The sequence below is a fragment of the Lynx rufus genome, unplaced genomic scaffold (genome assembly GCF_022079265.1).
Source record: "Lynx rufus isolate CCGP_SWC_20201006 ecotype Redwood Valley unplaced genomic scaffold, mLynRuf1.p SCAF_8, whole genome shotgun sequence".
Classification (NCBI taxonomy): Eukaryota; Metazoa; Chordata; class Mammalia; order Carnivora; family Felidae; genus Lynx; species Lynx rufus.
The window spans coordinates 75,252,251-75,276,051 of NW_025814896.1; the positions used below are offsets into that span (position 1 = coordinate 75,252,251).

General features: G+C 39.1%; 1 protein-coding gene across 2 annotated transcripts in view; it reads left to right on the forward strand.

Annotated features, from left to right (window-relative positions):
• Positions 1-23,801, forward strand: part of CCDC85A (coiled-coil domain containing 85A) — a 200,239-nt gene that overhangs the window by 139,420 nt on the left and 37,018 nt on the right. For both annotated transcript variants that reach the window (XM_047069832.1, XM_047069833.1), the window contains exon 3: positions 23,125-23,201. In XM_047069832.1, the coding sequence (XP_046925788.1) occupies positions 23,125-23,201 (77 nt within the window). The remainder of the gene's footprint in view (positions 1-23,124; positions 23,202-23,801) is intronic.

The window sequence follows — 23,801 nt, forward strand, 5'->3', positions numbered from 1 at the left end:
AGATCTGCTTCTCTTCCAGCCCCTTTTACTTCATCTCTTAGGGACTTCCGAAAAACTCACCCCCCACCTAGAGCATTTCTTTCACTGGGAAAGTGTTTTCCTCTTTCTAAACAACTGATTTACAAATAAGCTTTTGGAATTCTGCCTATCACCCCATCTCCCATGGGGTTGGCTGAGGTAATTCCTTAAATACAATCTGGTTAAACATTTTGTAATCAAGAGGAGGAAAAAATACTAATTGTTTCATCAGCCTGCATTTTGTATACATAACTCAAGAACAGCTTGACTTTTTTTCCCAGCAGCCTTTTGGGATTGGGAAAATTTCATAAGATAAATGGCGGAAGTAAACGTGACTATTTTTTAGTGAATGAATCTACTTACGGTAATGACATTAAGACTGACAATATGTACTCAGCAAGCACTTATGCCATTTATACCACATGTCTAACATTGTGCCAGACACAGTGGGGTGTCAACCAAGCTCCTGCCCTCAAGGAATGTATGCAATTGGGGAGGTAAGACCACTATATGGATACATTAGAACGGAATCCAGTATTGATTGACATAGCATGTCACTGAGTTAAGGGAAACTGGTAGGAATTCAGAGATGGAAGTGACCACTACAGGCCAACTTGGGGAACGGTGGCACTGCTAAGATGAAAGGGCTTGAGAGCCAGCTATTGAAATCTAGGTGGAATTTGTAGATTTGCAAAGAAAAGGGACAATATTTACATGGGCAAATGCATAAGCAAATCAAACCTCCTCAAATACAATACTTTGGAAAGCCTGCTGTGTGCTAGGAAGTGCATTATGTCCTGGAGAGGATACTGAGAACTCCTTCTTTGAGGTGGCAGGTGGATAGGTAGGACCTGGGAAGATGAATGTGTGTCAACAGAGTAACTGCAGACTGAAAGAATAACAAATCCAGCTTCCCAGCTTAGGGTTAAGTTGGAACTGTCCCAGCTTGGTGGACAAGCAGACTTGGTGGACTCGGGCAGATAAGCTAGAAGGAGCCTGCTCAGTGGTGGGCTCAGTGTTGGGAGACCTGGGACCAGAATTGAGTGGTGACAGGGGAATGTACTGTTGACAATAAAGTAATCCTAATAACTAATACATCCCTGAGATGTATTTGTTAAAAGAACATAGATAGAGATTTGGATTACTTGATTGCTAATGAAATTATACCCTTCAATAAAATGTTGGCAGTTTTCATTTGGAATCATCCTAAGAACTGTCCCCGTGCCAAATTTGGCTTGGGTAGCTTTTAACCGTTAATCTTTGCCAGGACACTTATATAGTTATACGGACAAGTCATATGAATCTTTTATAACCTGTTCTTGGATTTCAGAGACAAAATGATCCAATCCCATCTTGCATTTTTTTCTCTTACATATTTAGTTAGACAAAGCCTTGGCATTGTAGTTCTGCTTTTGACTGGGTCCAAGGACCTCCACAAAGGCCCTTTGGTCCTGCTGAGTGCATAGAAAGATCAGCCCAGTGATTCACCTGAGCTTTGTTTTTGGCTTTGTTTTTATTGACAAAAATTGAGAGCTGTTAATGAAGCTAACTGCTCAGTTCCTTTGAAGGCTTGAACTAGCTTGCTGGTGTAGACACAATCATCGTACTTGACTTGGAAAGAGTCACTAATCTTTGCTAGATCCTACCCACCCTATCTGTTGAATAGTGATGATACTATCATGGGGGTAAAACACAAAGTGTCCTGAAAGCACTTAGTAAGGGAATGTTCTATTAAATATGCTCTGTTAGGATTTTGTGTTTTTCAGTACAGGCACATGGTTGACTGCCCATAAGTGTTTGTTAAATAAATGTGTGGTTAAAGATTCCCACCACTGTTTCAGGCAGTTATTCACAAAATGGCACTTTTCTATAGTACGCAGATGTCATTGACAGTCAATAAATTGAAAGTATTAATAATAATAGTTGTCAAAAGGGTTTTTAAATGTCTTTTTTTGTGTGTTATCCATGGCTGGAAATCCATTCTTAAATTAGAATTATATTTTTTTTTTTCTGTTTTGTGTTCAAGTGGACTTTCTATTCATAGGGCAAATTTTAGCTATATTGGAGAATTAACTCAGGCTATCTCATAAGAGTTTAAAAGATGCACATAGTAAATGGAAGATCGTAAAGTGCAAGATTTTTCTTTTCCTGTTATTAAAAGCCTGTATTTCCCATAGCTAAGCCAATTCAGCAAAGATGTGTAGGTACCAATTATATAAGATTTTCCTCTGAAGCAGCAAACTTTAATTAAAATACATAGTTGCTATGGTTTCCTAGCCATCCATTTGAGCAATTTATCTGTAAAGATATTTTCACAAAATAAATTCTACGTTAATTGGAGTTTTCCTTCTGTGTTAAAGAACACACCTATAGTAGCATGTTGCAGTTCAGAAAGTCAGCTGGCGTTGCTGGATACAGCATCTCCCCCAAATCTTTTTTCCAAATGAAACATTATGCCATTTTTTCATGAATATTAATGTTTGAATTAAGGCTGTCTATCTTGACTTGCAAAGCTAAGTGGGAAATTAAATACTTAGCCAAGCAACTCAATTCATCTGTCCCCAGACTCGTCTCTTTCCTCATTAAGAGGAAATTTTACCTGAAATACTGGAGTTGTTTTCATAATAGGAAATGAGTTTTCCGGAAGGAACTTGAAAAGGGTGTTTGTTTCAAACCCCCAGCAGGGTAGTCTGACTGATGTTCTTGAATAATCTTTGGAGTTTAAACTTTTTAAAATCTCTCTCAGCTGACGAAAAGGAATTAAAATAAAATTCCAAGTGGTTCATGGATCTGCTTGCCTATTGCTTTGTAATCTCTAGTTCCACGTTATCCACATCACCTTCATCCTGACTCCTGTGGTCCTTCTGAGATGAAGGTGTGGGATTCTCATACTATTGTGCTCTCAGGCTGACCAGATCACCACAAAGTTTCTAAAATCCAGTCCATCGTCTTTATTCTTCTAATGAAGGCTGATGACTGCTGTGTAGATCATCTACTGAAATGCCTTCCTCTGGCATTTTTGCATAGTCAGACCAAAGTGCTAGAGCCAATATAATCTGTACCTATGGATACATCACTTCTCATAGAGGTTTACAGAACTTTAGAGGTGGAAGAGATCACATGACCCTAATGACCAAGCTGGTTTGAGGCAGATGCCGACTTCATGCTTAATACTCTTCTAATTATACTCTCAATTAAAAAACAAAACAAAACAAAAAAAAAACTTTGCTCATTTCCACCACAGGGTCTTTGCATATGCTGTCCCTTCTGTCTAGAATGTTTATCCTGGAGCTATGTCTGCCTCTCATTCATTTAGTATTTGTCAATTTAAATGCCCATTCCTCAGAGAGGCCTTCCTTGACTATCTGATCATTCTTTCATTCCCCTTAACATATTTGACATTAATTCATTTATTTTCTTCTTATCTGTTATTATCTATTGTTTGCTTTCTCCCATACCCCAGTATCTGGAACTGTCAAATATTTATTGAATAGATAAATCTACTTATATGTGACCTTTGTTTTGACCTAAACACAGTGTTCATTAACAACCAGGGTGTAATTCGTCAGTTCACTAACAATCAGCAAAGAAATTTCGGGCACATTTAGCCATTTAATCAGTGCTGTTTCAAAAGCATAGGCGTTTACTTTCTTTTTAATGTTACCCATTTGTATTCATTTGATTTTCACTCCCATTTCACAGATTCCCTCTGCGGATGTTCAGTGCTCGATGCAGTAGTTAGGGTGCACTCAATGAAAGTTGCTATTACTTGCCAATGTTAGTGTGGATGGCTGACACAGCTGCCCATGAAGGTCTAAGATGAGAAAGCTAGGCTGAACATCATGTATGTGGAATGCATTGGCACAGAAGATTACACAAATGTTGAACGTAGTTCTTTCTGCCATCATGGCACTGAAGTAGGAGGGTAGAGCAAAGCAAGTAATAGATTCCATTGGAGAGAGCCAGTGGTGGTGAGCCAGCCAACCACGTTTGGCGCTAGAGGGGAGGCTTGTAATAATAACAGCTAAGGTATATACTGTCCTAGGTGTCTTACACACACACAGTAACTTACTTGATCTTCCACCTAGGAGGTAGATGGTATTATTTTTTTTGTTTTTTAAATTTTTTTAACGTTTATTTATTTTTGAGACAGAGAGAGACAGAGCATGAACGGGGGAGGGTCAGAGAGAGGGAGACACAGAATCTGAAACAGGCTCCAGGATCTGAGCTGTCAGCACAGAGCCCGATGCGGGGCTCGAACTCACGGACCGCGAGATCATGACCTGAGCCGAAGTCGGCCGCCCAACCGACTGAGCCACCCAGGCGCCCCGATGGTATTATTAATCTATTCTACAAATGGGGAAACTGAGACACAAGAGTTTAATAACTCCATCAAGACCACAGGGAAGCTGGGAGAGCCAGGATTAAAACTCAAAGTCTAGGGGCACTTGGGTGGCTCATTTGACCAAGTTGCCGACTTCGGCTCAGGTCATGATCTCACAGTTGTGGGTTCGAGCCCAGCATCAGGCTCTGTGCTGACAGCTCAGAGCCTGGAGCTTGCTTTGGAGTCTGTGTCTCTCCCTGTCTCTCTCTCTACCCCTCCCCAACCCATGCTCACTCACTCTCTCTCTCTCAAAACTAAACATTAAAAAATTGTTTAAAGGCCAGTTAAAAGAACGCATTATTGGTAAATGCTGTTTTAAAACAAATAGTGTGTGCACTTTCCAAGTGCTGATGAAAATGGAGTAAGATCTTTGCAAAACACAACAGATTAAATTAAACAATGGACACAGCTAATGCCACTATCTGAAGTCATGCAGAAGACCCAAGAGCCAAAGACCAGACCCTGTGAAATGTACTGGAAATTGGCTCAGGAGTTCACTGGACCCCACACACAGAGTCACTGGGCAGTGAGCTTAGACCTCGGTGCCGAGAAACTAAACAGCAAGACAGAACTTAGCTTTTGACGATGTAAGAAATGGAGACCGAGTCCAGCCACTGGGAAGGAGGCTGGGTCAGGGCTCCAGGGAGGCTCTGTTTTGAAGTTAACTTTGGGGCTACTATGCAGCCTCTTGCTGTTTAGATCAGAGTGAGCAGAAGATAGTAACAGGCATTTCCTGACCCTGTGTGGGTTTGAGAAAGTTCCATCTGCTATTCCCTTCCTGGGCTAGAACCTTCTCTGATCTGATGTGGAGGAGTTGGCTAAGCTTTGAAACTTTTTTTTGCATGTCTCTCTCTCTCTCTCTCTCTCTCTCTCTCTCTCTGTGTGTATGTGTGTGTGTGTGTGTGTGTGTATATATATATAATATGCAATGATGGTGGTGATCACAAAGCAATTATATTTCTAAGCCTCTATAAAAATAAGACTGATTTTATCTTATTTACATAGAATTGAGGATCACAGTCTTTAGAATTATTATATGCACTCCTTCCAAGCAGTTCATTTTTCTCCATGTATATTAGGAGCTAAATTCTTAGCTTGATAGGAGTGATAGAATAGGAGAAGTTGGTGTCTCTCAATGATAGATTGACTTCTCTGTCATCCCTGCATAGACAGCAATAGGAAAATAAATTTCAAGTGAGTTGTTATTTAGACAGAGAAGATTAATCTACCTATAGATCAGTTCATTAAAATGGTCATTATGAAAAGATATATTTGTAAATATAAGAGGTAGCCACCATTTTTTATAGATTTGAATATACATGGGGTACAGAATATTGTTGTATTCTACCTTAATGTTCCTGGATACTTCTTAAGGACAGACTGGAAATTAAAAACAATTCATCTTGTCCCATTCTTGAGTCTAATGTGATGATTTAAAGAAGTTCTTTCTCAGTAAATCTGCCAAGCCAGTAGCCTCAAACAGAAGTCCCATTTGGGTTTTTGTTGCTAATAGCAGAAAGCTGAGCCATACACGGAGGAGAGAGAGAGAGATGTATTTATAAGCAATTCTGTTAGCAGACCCTCTACTTTAATGCATCACTGTAAGTTATTGCATAACTTTTATTCCCAGAGAACAAATAGACTTGTAATTCGCTTCGCACAATGATGGTGTCCCCATAGCTGTGTACTCCTAGAGGAGCCAGGATAGAGTGATGTTAATTATTAACTGAAGGGATACACAGGCAGAAGATACCTCTTTGGCCAACCTCCCTCTACCCAGCATGCCCTGAGATATCTTATTGAATAGAATTTTCCCAAAAGTATAAAAACATTACTTCTTAAATTTTTAAATATGTTTTATTAAGTTGATTTATTTTGAGAGAAAGAGCATGAGAAGAGTATGCAGGCAGGGAAGGAGTAGAGAGAGAGGGAAAGAGAGAGAGAATCCCAAGCAGGTTCCGCCTGTCAGCGTGGAGCCCGACTAGGGCCTCAATTCACAACCATAAGATCATGACCTGAGCTGAAGTCGGACACTTAACCAACTGAGACGCCCAGGTGCCCCGAGACATTTTTAACTCTCAAAATACTCAAAGGTCATTGTTTCCATGTTGAAGAAACATGCACATTAGTATAGTAACTATTTAGAGTTTAATGTCGGTGCCAGATTTGAGTTATAAAGATGAATAACACACAGTACCTTCCCTGAGGAACGTAGAGTTCACAGTCCATTTTAGGATTTATTTCTTCTTCAATTTTTATTAATTTATAAGTCTTTTTTTTATTTATAATTTAAGGTTTTCCCTGAACGGTTAGAATGACTAGGCACTGACAAGAAGTAACTCAGTGAAACCTTAAAGAGTTTCAGTTCTATCTGCTTTGAAGGTTAAGGAAGTACTCTTGCGTTTTGTGAGCATGAATAAAAATCATTGACTTAAGAATGTCATTTTATAATACAGTACATAACATTTCTTGGGTAATACATAATCAATCTGAAAATTAGTGTAAGCAGAACAGAATTTAATAGATTCATTGTATGGCAAAAGATGAATTTAAAATATCCCTTTGATTGTGGTATGTATAATTTTGGGCTATACAGAGATTGAGAAATCACTATTTGAAGATTACACTTATTTTAGGTATAGAAGTTTAATGTACCAACTCATTTTTCATGTAGCATAAATATTGATACATAATTCCAGAGTCCATAGGATTTTGTGGACAAGGATGATTACATTAAAAACAGTGCATTGAGATATTTGATTTGAAGGAATGACCAAACTCTTTCCAAATGCCTGTGATTACTTCTGTTAGGTGATTTATATCAAATTATCTCTTGTTATCACCAGGAAGAATGTTAGCAGCTTTGATAGCAGTTACATTCAATTAAGCAGAGTGAACATTTTATTGGATTGTCTAGCTGTTCAGAAGAGGATCCAGGAGAGATTCAGGAAACAAAAATTAGATATTTACAAGCCAGAAGAGACTGTCCTTAGTGTTTGTCATCATTTTCTTCCAAGACTGAAGATTTCTGAGACTTTGAGTTTAAGAAGTTTGTGAAAGTTTCAAGATTGCATTGTAAATGGCATCTGCATGTATTAAGTACACTGATGACTTAGCAGATCCAGGCACTTAGCTTGGGATGATTTGGTGGTTTTGTTGACTGTGAAACTTACTGTCTCCACTTTGGCTAACTCTTATTTACTTGAAGGCATCACCATATGAACCGAAGAGGTGATGCACTTATTTGCATCTGAGGGAAAATAGCTTTCATTTTGTCAATAAATGCATCAGCTGAGTGACGGTGTAGTGCTCAATTATGATAAGAGAATTTAAATCAGACTGTACTGGTGCTGGCTAAATTCTTTGATAATTGCTTTATTTAGCCTTCACTCTGTGTCTCCACAGGACCTGTGTTCTCCAGCAAAGAGGAGTATTCATGATGCTGCAGATGTGAGCTTTGTTGGGGCAGATCTCAGGTGGAGGTCCAGAGTTCACTCACTAGCTTCGTGACTTTGAGGAGTTACTAAACATCATTAAGCCTTTAGTCTTTCATCTCTAAGATGGGGATAATAACACCAGCTTTGTAGTTTTGCCGGAGGATTAAATGCATTAATGCATGTGAAAAATACATACGCCTTTTTAGCAAAGTGTTTGATACATGATAAATCAAGTTAAAGTTATTAGCCATTATTTGTATCATCTGATTGACTTGCTCGGCCAAATTGCTTAGTCTGTTGTTGCCTAGCAACTGTTTAGTGAAGACAAAATGATTGAATACTCGTGAATCTAGAAGAGCTCAAATGAACTTTGAGGTCAGCAGGAATATTCCTAGCTAGAATGCCATCGCCCTACTGGTCCCTATTTTATTATGGTAAAGTGTATCTAAAATCAAAAGGACTGGGGCGCCTGGGTGGCGCAGTCGGTTAAGCGTCCGACTTCAGCCAGGTCACGATCTCGCGGTCCGTGAGTTCGAGCCCGGCGTCAGGCTCTGGGCTGATGACTCGGAGCCTGGAGCCTGTTTCCGACTTTGTGTCTCCCTCTCTCTCTGCCCCTCCCCCGTTCATGCTCTGTCTCTCTCTGTCCCAAAAATAAATAAAAGACGTTGAAAAAAAAAAATTTAAATCAAAAGGACGTAAAAAACAGGATGAATATGTTCAAGTTACTCTGCATTGGTTGTATTCAGTAGGACTTTTGGAATATATTTCCTATATCAATTTTACTTTTGGCAGAAAAAATTGTTATCTGAAGTTTATCTAGAATACTATCATTTTATTTAGACTAAGTAGTGCTTTTATAGTTTTTTGACTCCCTGTTTTTGCACGCATTCAGTATTTTGTTCTCATCAATGGCATCAACGAATATTCCATTATGTGAAGATGGTTTTTTCTTAACCTGCTGATTTTCTTTAGTAGAAGGAGTTTTTAAGTATACAGAGTTAGAATTGAAATCTGTAAGGAGGTATTCTTAAAGAATATTATTTGAAAATGTAAACAAGCCTCAAGCATATTTAGCTGCCATAATCAGAACTGGTATGCATCTATCACATGGGTGTGCTTTATTCCATTTCTCAGAATATTACAACATTGTCAGGATGCCTGGATGTCTTGGTCAGCTAAGTGGCCAGCTCTTTGTTTTGGCTCAGGTCATGATCTCTTATCATGGTTTGTGGGTGGGTTCAAGCCCCGTGTCAGGCTCCATACTGACAGCATGGAGCCTGCTTGGAATTCTCTCTCCTTCTCTCTCTGCCCCTCCTCCACTTGTGCACTCTGTGTCTCTCTCTCTCAAAAATAATAAACTTAAAAAAAAAAACACTACACCATTGCCTTAAATATTCTCTTCTTCTTCAAGATCTTATGCATGGTAGATATTCCATAAATGTGTATTTAATGAATAAATGAAACAACAGAAATACACATCTACTGTTAGAAATCCTACCTTGTCTGCCTTTAGTGATTAAACCATTAGTAAGGATTAGTTTTAAATGCTGGATAATTGTTACCTAGGAGTGGTGGGTCTTTTTTTTTTTTTTTTTTTTTTTTTTACCTCTAATCTACTTTCATTTGTTTTGAGCTTTAATCTACCTTTCTTCCCCTCTTTTTTTTAAATTTAAATTTTAGTTAACATACCATGCAATACTGGTTTCAAGAGTAAAATTCAGTGATTCATCCTTTACATACAATACCCAGGGCTCATGATAATAAATACCTTCCTTCATGCCCATGACCAACTAGCCCGTCTCCCACCCACCTCCCTCCATCAACTCACAGTTTGTTCTCTATCAGTAAGAGTCTTTTGTCCTTTGTTTCCCTCTCTTCCTTCCCCCCCTTCCCGTACATTCATCTGTTTTTTTCTTAAATTCCATATATGAGTGAAATCATATGGTATTTCTCTGATTGACGTATTTCGCTTAGCATAACACATTCTAACTCCATGTCATTGCAAATGGCAAGATTTCATTCTTTTTGATGGCTGGGTAATGTTCCATTGTATAAATATACCACCTCTTCTTTATCTATTCATCAATCAGTGGATATTTGGGCTGTCTCCATAGTTTGGCTATTGTGGATAATGCTGCTATAGACATTGGGGTGCATGTCTGTTCATGGGGTTCAAATCTGTATTTTTGTAAATACTTAATAGTGTTTACTGGATTGCTGGATTATAGGGTAGTTCTATTTTTGGTTTCTTGAAGAACCTCCATACTGTTGTCCAGAGTGGCTGCTCCAGTTTGCGTTCCCACCAACAGTGCAAAATTGTTCCCCTTTCTCTGCATCCTCACCAACATCTCTTATTTCCTGAGTTGTTAATTTTAGCCGTTTTGACAAGTATTAGGTAATATCTCATCATGGTTTTGCTTTGTATTTCCCTGATGATGATTGATATTGAGCATCTTTTCATGTCTGTTAGCCATCTGAATGTCTTCTTTGGAAAAGTGTCTATTCATGTCTTCTGCCCATTTCTTAACTGGGTTGTTTGTTTTTTGGGTGTTGAGTTTCATAAGTTCTTTATAGATTTTGGATACTAACCCTTTATCAGATATATCATTTGCAAATATCTTCTCCCATTCCATAGGCTGCCATTTGGTTTTGTTTCTTTCACTGTGCAGAAACTTTTTATCTTGATGAGGTCCCAATAGTTCATGTTTGCTTTTGTTTCCCTTGCCTTTGGTGATGTGTCTAGTAAGAAGTTGCTCCAGCCGAGGTCAAAGAGGTTGCTGCCTATGTTCTCCTGTAGATTTTGATGGTTTTGTGATTCACATTTAGGTGTTTCATCCACTTTGAATTTATTTTTGTGTATGGTGTAAGAAAGTAGTCCACTTTCATTGTTCTGCATGTTGCTGTCCAGTTTTCCCAGCACCATTTGCTGAAGAAACGGTCCTTTTTCCTTTAGATATTCTTTAGTAGTTTGTTCAAGATGAGTTGACCATATAGTTGTTGGTCTATTTCTGGGTTTTCTATTCTGTTCCATTGATTTATGCATCTGTTTTTGTGCCAGAACTATATTGCCTTGATGACTACAGCTTTGTAATATAGCTTGAGATCTGGAATTGTGGTGCCTCCAGTTTTTTCTTATTCAGGATTGCTTTGACTCTTCGGGGTCTTTTCAATTCCATACAGGTTTTAGGATTGTTTGTTCTAGCTTTGCAAAAAATGCTGGTGGTAATTTGATAGAGATTGCATTAAATGTAAATTGCTTTGGGTAAAATAGACATTTTAACAATGTTTGTTCTTCCAGTCGATGAGCATGGAATGCTTTTCCATTTCTTTGTGTCCTCTTCAATTTCTTTTATAAGTGTTCTATAGTTTTCAGACTATCTTTAGTTACGTTTATTCCTAGTTATCTTTTGTTTTTTGGTGCAGTTGCAAATGGGATCGAAGGAATGGTGAGGCTTAAAGAGTCTTAAAGATCATGTTCTTCAATATCTATGTTTGATGAGGGAAAATTAAAATCCTCAGAGCTATCACTCCTAGTCACTATGCTCTACTTTGCTCCTTCCAAAAATTACTGTGGGAGGGCAAGGGGCCAAGATGGTTAAAAAAAAAATGAGGGGCAGCATGCTAAATGGAGTTGAAGGAGATCAAAAAGAATGTGGGAGGAATGATTTAGGAATCAAACAGAGGTGAGAGTGAAGATGGATAAAGACATTTCCTTAAAATGTACCCATGTGGAAGATCAGGCCGTGTCTACCAGGGAGACTGGGTGGTGCTCAGCTTTCTGAGGCAAAGGGCTGGGGAGAGAGGGGGGATTGTGGGAGGGGTGTCTGCCCTGTGGCTCTGCCTCTACCAGGCTTCTGTATTCAGACCAGGCTCCAACATTCAGGCTTCCTTTTGACAAGGGCTCTCTGCTATTGACTATCACGTTTATACCAAAACCCAAAGTGTCTTCTCAGAGCTCCAGACTTATGCATTTAAGTACCCACTCTATATTTTACCTAATTTCTGGTTTAAATGTTAAGCCTAACATGAACAAAATAAACTTCTTGATTTAACACCCCAATCGTGTTCCTACTACAGGCAGTCCCATGATTGCCACTGCCATCTCTATTCATGTCAAAACTGTAGCCATGTCTTTGATCCCTTTTTTCCCATAATACCTCACCTCTACTCTATGAGCATGCTGTGTGGCCACCGCCTCTAGGAGACGTGATGAATGCAGCCAGCACTCTCTGTACCACTGCTATAGCTCATTTGCAACACACAGTCCTCTCCCTACACACCTAGAAGCCCCCTCTGCCATCATTCCACCTTTACCCACATTCTTCTCTTCTCCGCAAAGGAGCCAGGAAGATCATTTGAAAGTAAATCAGTTGTGTAACATTATAGTTGCAAAGCTCCTTTCTGTAATGGCTTCTCACTGAAAACAGTACAAAATCCTGACGCACACTGTGCATCCAGTCTCCTTCTATGCCAGCGTGAAACTCTTTCCTCTCCCCTTAGCTTCTTCACCTGGCTTTGGCCAAGCATTCTTTTTGCTTTTGAGTACCTCCAATTCATATCCACTTTGGGACTTTGCAAATTCAAGTTTTAGCTCCGATGCCACAGATATTCTCAGATGATCTAGGTCTAAGCTAAAATGGTTGAGAGTGTCTGGGAGAGCACTGTAGTTATTTATGTGTCTGTGTATGCAAGTCTGTCTTCCATACTAGAATGTTCATTGAGAGGAGGAACCCTTTTTGTTTGTTTTCAATGAGTGTCTGTAGCACATGAGTGTTTAGCACATAGTTCTCAAATACCTGTTAACTGAATTGTGAATACAAAGAGGTTATTATGCTAATCAAATAAGTCAAAGAAAGACAAACATCATATGATTTCACTCATAGGTGGAATTTAAGAAACAAAACAGATGAACATAGGGGAAGGGAAGGAAAAAATAAGATAAAAAGAGGGAGACAAAGCATAAGAGACTCTTACATACAGAGAACAAAATGAGGGGTGCTGGAGGAGAGGTAGGTGGGGGATGGGTTAAATGGGTGAAGGACATTAAGGGCACTTTTAGGGATGAGCCCTGGGTGTCATATGTAAGAGATGAATCACTGGATTCTACTCCTGAAGCCAAGACTACACTGTATGTTAACTAACTTGAGTTTAAATGAAAAAAAAGTGCTTTTTGATAAATAAACCAAAATAGCTAACATACAAAAAAAATGTTCCTAAGTATGTGATCTTTCCAATTTTGTTTATCTAAGCTATCCATTATCTACCTAGATTCATCCATTATCTGTCTGCATCACTTTGTGCATAGATAATGCTAAAACATGGTGAAAACTTAGCTTTTCTTATGTAAGCCCACTATTCCTTAATTGTCATACTGTGAGTGGTTTTCCCAGCTGTTTCATAGCCAGGGTGGAGAGCATCTATAGGCTAAATGGAATAAAGGTTTTATGAATTCCCAAATGATGGGATCCAAATTAATGATGCTTTGCTGTATAATTTGGTAAAAATTTTATTTTGTTGACAAGTGTGACAGTGGGAACAACCATATATAGGCTTCTAAAAATATCTCAATATACACAAAAAAGGGAAAGTAATTATTTGAAGAGAAAGGAACATTTTTGAGGGTTTTACTGTCTTTTGTAAAATTTTTTTTTTACAGATGTACTTCCTTGCGCACGCATTGACAATACTGACAAGATACACTTACAAGGGGAATACATACGTTAAAGAAAGTGGTTACATTTATTAAAATGACATTCTTTTTTGTCCTCTGGCATTGGGAAAAGGTGGTTCTTTTCTCTGGGAAATGACAAGATCAGCAGCAACGTAACATGGAAAGTAAGACACGTTTTAACCCTGAATAGCTGTTAAAATGGTACTCATGCTAAACAGCTCTTTAGAGTTTGAAATATTTTCCATGTAGTCCCCATTCCTTTTGCCCAATTTACTGCTATTTACCTTGTACCTCCTTTGTGGGGCTGATGCTTTCAGAGGCAATAGTAAAAGTGAAAATAATTTTAGGGCACAAAAATTTCCTCTGAGCCAGACTTCAGCTTAGATTACATGTTATCATGTTTTCTATAAATATTTTAAAAGTGTATTTATTTATTTTGAGAGATAGAGAAGGAGGGAGGGAGGGAGGGAGAGGGGCAGGGATAGAGGGAGAGAGAAAATCCCAAGCAGGTTACTCACTGTCAGCTTGGAGTCTGATGTGGAGCTTAAACTCACAAACCATGAGATCATGAGTGGGGCCGAAACCCAAGAGTCAGACGCTTAACCAACTGAGCCACCCAGGCGCCCTGCATATTATTCTGTTTTCTAGGAGGAAATCTGACTGCATTTTGAGTTAACTGCTTCATACTATCCTGGGAGCACAAACTTTGAGTAGCAGCCAGAGTGCTTGGGACCAGAATCATGGGCCATTCATTCATTCATTCATTCTTTCGTTGAGCAATAAGTTATTGAACACCTTGTAGCACATAGCTCTGTGCTAGTCATAAGGCAGCTCAGAAAAGAACTATAAAGGCAAGACTTTGCTACATGAAGCCTCCACCTTCTATTGAGAGAGAAATGGAGGCAGAAACAACCAGGTGCCAATTACCAAGGAATAGGCCGGGTGGATGACAGCAAATATGCAACAAATGCCATTTTCTCCCACTTTGAAGACACTTTCAGTTGGGAAGAGGAGAGACTAGAACAAATTTATGGTGATTATTTTCTGGTAGAAAAGTTAGGATATAGACCCCCGATAAATTTTTTCTGATTTCTAAATTGACTTATGTACAAATCATCAGGTTTCAATATCCATTTAACTATTTACTCTTTTATAGGAAAAGGATGACAAAATCTGGACTCGTTCAAAAAAAAAAACACAGCACTCAGATGGCACTGGGAAAATAGCACTCATGATGTTTTCTGTCAAAGCGTTCTTGGGAAAAGATGCAGTGTTTTCAGACTTCATTCTAATTGAAATAAGCAGGAGAGCACGTTGCTCTGTTTGCTTTAACTTTGGAATGACAGGTTTTTCCCTTCTCAAAGAAACATAGCCTGTTTTGATATGGACCACTGCCCACCGCCCTCCTCCAGCTGCTCTCTGACAGCTCAGAGCCCCTCACTCAGGCTCAGCTGACACCTGCTGGTGCCTCCAAAGTATGCGTGCTCCTGCACCCTCAGGATGCTCCTAGCTGGGAGGGGCCGGGAGGAGATGTTCCTGGGAAGGTGCCATTCTAACCAAAAGGCAACCTTACTTACTAAAGCAGATTTCCAGCTGAAGGACATTTATATTCTAAGATGTTAGTGGTAGACATGGTCCATTTTTGTACATCCCCACAGCTGTTACTCTGTCTCTCTATTCTTTGTCTCTATCCCCTCTCTTTCCTTTTCTTCCCGTCTTTTCCTCTTTCCTGTTCTGCCTTCCTCTCCAATCCCCTAACATACGCACGCATACACACACACACACACACACACACACACACTTTTTTACCTGCCTGATGAAAGCACAGATCCTCTTATTGAAGTTACCCACCAGTGATTTGTTATGACATAATTTGAGAACCCTGCAGAGTTTTCATCCAAAGTTTAGTGTCCTATGGTATGTTTCTCAACATACGATATGTTGTCTCAAATGGCGCAACAGAATTGATATTGATTCTGTTTCTGATATTGATTCTGATTTAATTGATATTAAATACAAATCCTGTCTCTCCTGGAGTGATTGAAAAGTGTAGACCTGTACTATGAAATAATTCCCTTTCAGGGCACTGTCTGCATAACTGGTTGACAGAGCCAATAAATATTTATTGGACTAGACACTATTCTAGGCACTTGGAAGGCATCACTCAACACATAAAGGTCCCTATGTGGAGTTTACATTCTGATGGGGAGAGACAGAACTTCTCCAAGAGAGATAACATGTGTACAAGTTAAGTTATATGCTAGGTGATGAAGTGTTTGGAAAAATGTCCAACAGGCTTGGGGATCAGGAATGTGGGGTGGAGGTGGGGGCCAGTGGCAGGATTAAATGCAGTGAACTGGGTTAATCACACTGAGAAGCTGAGGTTTGGACAAGACCTGTGGGAAGTGAGGAAGTCAGCCAAGCAGCTGTCTGGGGGAAGAGCATTCCAGAAAGTGGGGACAAAATCAAAAGCATGCCTGGGGTGTTCAGGACAGGAAGCTTCATGGCTGGAACAGAGGGTGTACTGGCATGAAGGGGATGGCTCCCAGGTGGCCAGGCCAGATCATGTGGGGCCCTGCTGGACTTCCTAAGGACTTAGCCCTTTTTAAAAAAATATTTATTTATTTTGAGAGAGAGACACACAGAGCGAGGGCAGGGGTGGCGGAAGAGAGAGAATTCCAAGCAGGCCTCGTGTAGTCAGCACAGAGCCCATTGTGGGGCTCAATCCCACAAACCAGGAGATCATGACCGGAGCCAAAATCAAGAGTCAGACGCTTAACTGACTGAGCCATCCAGGCGCCCCTCTAAGGACTTTGCCTTTTATGTGGAGCAAAATGGTGAGTTACTGCAGAGTTTTGAGTAGAGAAAGAAGTGGTCAAAGTAGAGGTGACCAGGCTTAGCATTTTGGAAAGAAAACCCTGGCTGCTGTGGGTTGAAAAAGAATTTGAATGAAAATGAACCTGGGAGAGGAGGCAAGAGTAGAAACAGGAACCTTGCTAAAAGACCACAGTGAGGTTGGGTTTTCAGTCTATTCTGGGGGCAGAGGGGAGGGGAGGGTCAATAGAATTTCTGAGTAGGTAAGAACTGGGGTGTATGAGAGCATGGAACCAAACACACTGCAGAGGTTTTTGTCACAGGGAAAGCCTGATGGCCAAAAGGTTTAAGTCTAGGCCTCAGAGGTCAACAGCCAAAAGGAGGACAAGGTTTGAAAAACTTAGACAGTGGAGGAAGATGACCAAACAAACAGATCCGTCTCGTCGCCTATTACTTCCCCCTTCACAGCCAGGTTCCAGAACAAAGGTCTTCCCAGCCTGGGCCTGTGTACTCAACTTACCTCATGTCTAAAACTTTCTTCTCCAAGGTCTTTGCATACTTGGTTTGTTCACAGGTCCTGGTCCTCAGAGCTCTTCCCAAGCCCTGCTCCCTACCATAGCTGCACATCCCTGAATCTCCCGACACCAGTACTCTGTCTTGTCTTCCTTGCACACGTCTCCTTCACAAAGCATCGCGTTTGCTTTTCATTGCCTGTCTTCCCCACCGGAATGCAAACTTCATGAATGCACAGACTCTTCGCACTTTGTCTTGCTGCCATATCCCCGGTATCTAGGACAGCATCTGGCACAGGCAAACAAGTCTTGATATTGAAGTAACTCAACAAGTCTGTATTAAACCCCTGCAGGGAAGACTACCGGTCACTGTGTAAAGTTTAGGGAATATTTTCGTGTAACATATTTGGGCAAAAAATGAAAACATGAAATAACATAAGCAAGTAGGTAAAGAGAAGTCACACAGCACTCAATACATGAATCACTAGCAAATGAGGTGAGAAGAAGTGAAACTAAAAGAGATTCATGGAATGGGAAGAATTTAAAAATTTAGGATTACTGAACTTCAAACAGCCACTTCAAACAGTGGATTTCTAGCCACTGGTAGAAATCTCTGTGGCATCTTACTTTCTCCAAACACCTCCACTAACATGAAGCCCATTATCATATAAAGCAATATACTCCAATCTTGGGGTATTCTAATAGTTAGAGAGCTACTTTTCATATCATGCACAGAAGAGTAAGGAGTGTTGCTCTAGGCAGAGTGGAGTGAGTTATTGGCCAAGGGAAGGTGTCAGAGAATCAGACCTAAGGGAACATGGGGCCATTGAATAACCAGTGACCAAGTTTCTACATGGGAGGAACAGGATAGAAAATATTTCCTATGTCTTTCAGGTTGGCACAGAAGGAAGGGTCTGAGAAGAGTAAAATTAGCTTCATAGGTAATGGAGTAGAGCAAGACCTGACATCATTTTTTACTTATTTAGGACAATTAAGCCTCCCAATCAAAAAACCAAAATCCTGTTTCTGCCCATGAATAAGGTAGTCTGAGTGAAATATCCAGGCAAATCCAAAAATGCTGATTCCAACAAGATTTTTTAAATAAGAAAAACATCAAATTATAGTGAGAAATGCAATCACTTATACTTCTGGAGCTAATATGAATTCTAAGTAGGAGGCTGACCTTTGCTTGCCCGAGGAAGAAAGAGAAACACTTCTAGTCAGAACAGTAATAATTTTTTAAAAATATAATTCTGAAGTAATTTCCTTAAGAATGTGCAAAAGCCTGTGGATGGTGGATTAATTTGGAACTAATCCAAGCAGTGTCTTTAGAAGTTGGGTTTTCTTGGAGAGATTGCCTCCAGATTTGAAATCACGTGGCCGTTTGACTCTCTGGCTGAAAGGGGCTAAGTCTGAGAGAGCCTCTGAGAAGCTACCATCTTATCTGCCCATGGTCACAATGGTCTTCCAAGTGATTTTCCTCCTGTGTGCCCTCTTCCAAATGCTATAATTTGTCTTAGAATGGACTATCACTAGATTTTATTTTCTACCCTGAAATTTTGGAGACACAATGGCACTTCATCTAATCAAAACCACTCAGAAGGTTGATAAACCTTAGACTGTAGCAACTACAAACAATAAACCTTTATGTACAATAATCAGAATAAATCGTGGGTGATTTCAAGGGTGGGTGTTCCCCTAGGGAGAGAAACACTGCTTTAGAAAGCAGGGGGAAGTGAGAGGGTTTAACATTTTGATCAGCGTATTTTCAAACTAGAAGACCAGCTACTTTATATGATTGAATGTATTTCAGGCAAAATGAAGTGAAATCAAGTCCAGGATATTGTTCAAGGAAAACACCAACTTATTTTCAGTAAAGATCCGTCTAGAATATTTAAAATCAGGAAGAAAAAGGGAGAACTTAGAATTTATCTATGTAAGAAGCTTGGTATCACTGAATAATTAGAAGATCCAAGATGGCCATCACCGTGATGCCCCAGCAATGGAACAAATTCTTCTGAATGTATTTAATCCCCATTGTTAGGGGCCAAGTTTACTACCCTCTGGATTTTGTTCTCTTATCTGCCTAATGAGTCAGGGAATCAGGGATAGGCTGAACTTGGAAACCTCTATGGCACATTCCAGTTTGAAAATTGGAACCATTTAGAAGATAAGAATTTGGTGGAAGTTTTGTGACTGTTGACTGGTTCTTACACTTGGTTTATCATGGGAGGTGCTGTGAACTTTTACATGTAGTTTCAAAGAAAAGTAAGATACATGGAAATAAATTGTTTCTGCTTGGAAGTACACCCAAGGTTTACCTGGAGAACATCTAGACAATGTCATAGGATTTTCACATTGGTATATTTGCTTAACCTCGCTTTTCTCGTGTATAGATGTTCTTGGTTTCCCACGGTGCAAAGAGAAAATATCTTTTTTTTGTGGGGGGGGGGGACGTTGAAAGCAAATCATCATCTGCATAACTGTTTTGATGTTAGCTTTTCATATCCTTGATTTTGGGAAGCAGCTTGGCCTTTCCTCCTTCTCCCCAGTATGTCCCTCTTTCTTCCTCCGTGTGACTCCTTTCTCTCTTCCCTGTTTACAACACTATCATTCTTGGCTTCTGGTCCTTGTCCATCCTGTGGCTACACTTGGATCTCTCTGGCCTGTCAAACTTCCGTTGATGCATTAAGCTCAAGTTTCTCTTTCGTAAGAACTGCAACCAATTTTGATCTCTTTCTGTGTTCATGTTTCACATGATTTAGCACTGAATTTCATATTACCTTACCATTTCCTTTATTTTTCTTTCCCCCCGCACAAGTGGTTATATACTTTTGAAAGGCAGGATCCTTCCGGAACACATTGTATATCTGTGTAGAGTATGGCATAGTGCTTGGCTGTTTTTCAGGAGCCTCCTGAGCTCTGAAATCCAAAATGACATTCTGAAATCTAAGTTCTAACAGCCTCAGCCACTGGTATAAAAAGTGGGTGATCAATTCAAATTATAGTACATTCTAATGCAGGTGTGTGTGTGTGTGTGTGTGTGTGTACAGGTATCACTTTATAATGGAAAACACCATGAGCCCAGCATAATGTCTAGAGTTGGGGAATCACTATGCTGTCACCTGAAACTAATATAACGTCATATGTCAACTATACCTCAATTGAAAAGAAAGGAATGCCAATATTTGTCAGATACTTCTCTTAGGTCAACACTCAACTATAGTCCTCATTCCCTGCATGTAATGGAAAACCAGCTTATTTTATAGTTGATGCCATTTTGGAAGTCCCTTGAATGAGGAAGCAAAGGGAAGAAGCAGCCTGGGGAAGGGGTTATAGCAATGCAGCCAAATACATTGTAGCATAAAAGGGGCTTCTTTTCTTTCTTATAAGATTATAGTGTTTTTCCTAGTGCTCAGCTGGAATTGGGATGTAGAATGTGATGTATTTTAAAAGTATGGAGTTTCAAAAAAAAATGGAGTTTCTTATACTCAATCCTATTATGTCTTATTTTTAAAATGTTTACTGTCCCAGTATTTGCTATGTACTAGTAATCAGGTTTGGCTAGCCTATGGAGCAGTAACAAGTAAACCTTGCGATCCTAAAAGCTTAACAAAACGAATGCTTATTTTTCTTTCATGTCACAGTGGAAGGATTGGGTAGTTTCTTCAATGGCTTTTTATATAGTGACTTGAGGACCAGAGATGCTCCAGAAAAAAATGTTTGCCTATTCCATTCTCGTTAAGGAACTATGTAATTAGGTTTTTGAGGAATGAAAGAACTAACAGCAGGAATTCTCTCATTTATGCCTGCATATCAGCTATGCTTCCTTCTCCCCCCGCCCCCATCCCCTGAGGAATTTTCTCATTGTGGTATCCATTCACTGTTAGGTAAAAATTGTAACAGAGACCGCCTGGAACAACAGGGCCTTCTGGAACACAGAACAATGTGGGCATGTAATCCTAAAACAGAATTTGTATTCTGAGAAATGTAGTAAGTCTTGCAATAACTGGCCTTCTCTTCATCCCAAACCTAGAATAGTGCCTGACACAAATCAGTGACACAGTAAGTATGTGTTGAGTGAATGAACTCCCAACTCTCCTTAGCTTTGCCTTTATCTTATACAGCTAACTTTTGAAGATTATTTTACCTCTCTAAAAATGTTTGCTACCTTTTCCTGTCCCAGCCCATATTTGCAGTGAATGCTTGGAAACAAAGATGTGAACTTCATCTGTTGTAACTTGACATTAAAAATTGGAGTTAAGGACTGTTTTCCAAATTCAGGAATCTACCCTGTTTATTTTGAAGTGACGTGATGAGACATTCATAATATAGGTAGATGCCTAGTGAAGCCATCAAATATGTAAACTGAAAAAACTTAAAAAGAGGAGTAGATTAAAGTGACTGAAGATAGTTACTGAATTAAAATCTATTCAGTGGCATTTTCAAATGTCACCTGAGTCACTCTGTATAGAGTCATTTCAGCTGCTTTGGGGATAGTGCAGTATAGGGACAATAAAGATAAGGTATAAATTATGAACAAAGGGGAAAAGAATTACGCTTGTTCATGGTTTAAGCAGAACATTTCTGAGCAAACTTTCACCTGGATAGCCCTTCTCAAGTGGTTGTTTTTCTAGAGTAGAGACTGAGGCTTACAAAACTGTGTAAATCAGGCAATTTACATTCATATTTTGATGATCTGCAGATCAGTTATTCATTTGCTAAAGTAGATTCATGAAATCAATATGTTTGTTATTCATTTATGCTTTATGTATTTATTTATTTATTTGCCATTTGGAAGAGTCCATAAAGCAAACATTTAACATTTCATTGACCTAAAAAAATGAGAGCATATTTCTAGGAAATGTCTTCAGTTGCCTTTATCTTGTGTTTCTGTCTTGTGTGAGGGATGCTTAAAGCTAAGTCTTGTCCATTGGTGGAAAATCAGTGGGGTTGCTATATTAACATCAGTGATAGGGACTTTCTGCAAATATTTGTGAAAACAGGCATGCTGTAAACCAGTCAGGGATGAGCTTAATTGTTACATTTACAAATTAAAGACTAAAGTTTCTTCTGTATTTTAGAAAAATTAAATGCTATCTTACTGCTTTGAAGGTCACAAAAATGGAATTGAGTTCATATAACCAATTTCCATATAAAAATTATAAAGCAGAGTTTCCGTGATGAATTTCAGATCAAGGTATTAATTTGCATCAATATCCATTCTAACTTCAGATTGTTAGGGGCACCAAATATTTACCGTTTAAATGCGCTACCGTCTTGGTCTTGCTTCTTGCCATTTTATGTTTCTGAAGCTGAAGAACATGCGCTGAGGTTTCACATTAACTATGGAAATATGCTGGAGGAATTCTATCATCAGGTACATTTTACTATTCCTGAAACAGGTTTGTTCTTGGTTCATGAATCAATGGCTACTATGTTGCTATATGATCCGCATGAGTATTTTTGCTTTAATGAAGAAGAGTTATTGTCAGATTGTTCCTCAGAATGAAACTCCTCTTTCCTTTGCCTATGAGCCCTTTCCTGAGGTAAAAAGGTATAAACTTTGGAGTTCACATGGGACAGACTCTAAGCATGATGCTGATTCTTACCTTTCAGTACACACCTGAGCTTGTGAAGAAATGAAAACAAGGAGTTTTAAAGTCGGCCCCCCTGGCTTACCTAAAGATTTGGCGAAAGCTTGGATCTATGCCACACTCTGCCAAACAAAGTCAAAATGTAGCCTCAATTCCACTTAGCCCTTTTGTGGCGGTTCTCTGGATTATAGTCCTAATACCTATAGATTGGTGAGAAGAATAAATGTTGCTTTTAAGACTTGAAGTATTTATTTGGGAAAATGAAGGGAGCTGGGTGTTGGAAATATTTTTTATTTTGTTTTTAATATGACTTGTAATTTATTTTGGTTATAATTAACATTATAAAAAGTCTTACATGGGGGACAGCTCACTGAAAGCTCAAAATGCACAAAGTAAGTAGAAAGGGGAGTAAGTGTCTTCAAGATGTCTAACATTCTGAGGGTTGCACAGTGTACAAAAGCCTGCCATCTCACCGCCTATAACTTCCCCTAACTGTCCTTAACGTTGCCCAATTGTTCAAAGTGCTCGTGGTTTCAATGGCTTGTGTTCCTGTTTTTCTGGGGAGAAATCTTTTTTTTTTTTTAAACTATGCAGTCACTGCCTGATGTGAATAAATCGAACCAGATATATCCTGACAGTGCACCAAACAAGACCTGTGTGTATAATGTGAGTTCTTTCTTTTTAATTTTAGAATCAACCTTGTCCTATGTTAGGCAGCTGGAGGCAAGAGTAAGACAGCTGGAGGAAGAAAATCGCATGCTGCCCCAGGTGGGTGACTTCCAGTAGCTCGTAGCTAGTCAGTGTCATTTGAGTTGTAGCATTTTATCTGGAATTTAAAGTCTCAATTACATTCTTTCCTTTAAATGATAGAAATCATTTTGTAAATAGTCATTCATCAATGTAGAGTGTGATTGCTTTCCATAATGACCATCATATTCTCTGGATTCTTAAGTGTGATACCAAAGGATGCAGATGTCTGAAAAAAGAATGCAAAGTAACTTTGAAAGAAGAAAACAAGAGAAAGAGAAAATGAAGAGAAGTAGAAAATGCTTGCATAGGACTATTCAGATACATCATGCACGTAGTTGGTGAATATAGGGAAGGGGCTCATTTAAATAAAAAAATTTGCTAATTTATGAGCTAAGGGAAGCTGCAGGTAGTTTAAAGATTTCACATATTAATTAAATTAGTATTTGCTAAAATTTTTCATGATATGATTAAACTCTTTCAGTGCAACAACGCAATGACAGTAATTGACAGTTTTACTTTGGGGCTTACTTTGTTTCCCCTGGTGAATATAAAGTGGTACTTTTTCTGGGATTTAATGCCTTGCCATATATTTTACTTATAAAATTATTTCTATGGGCT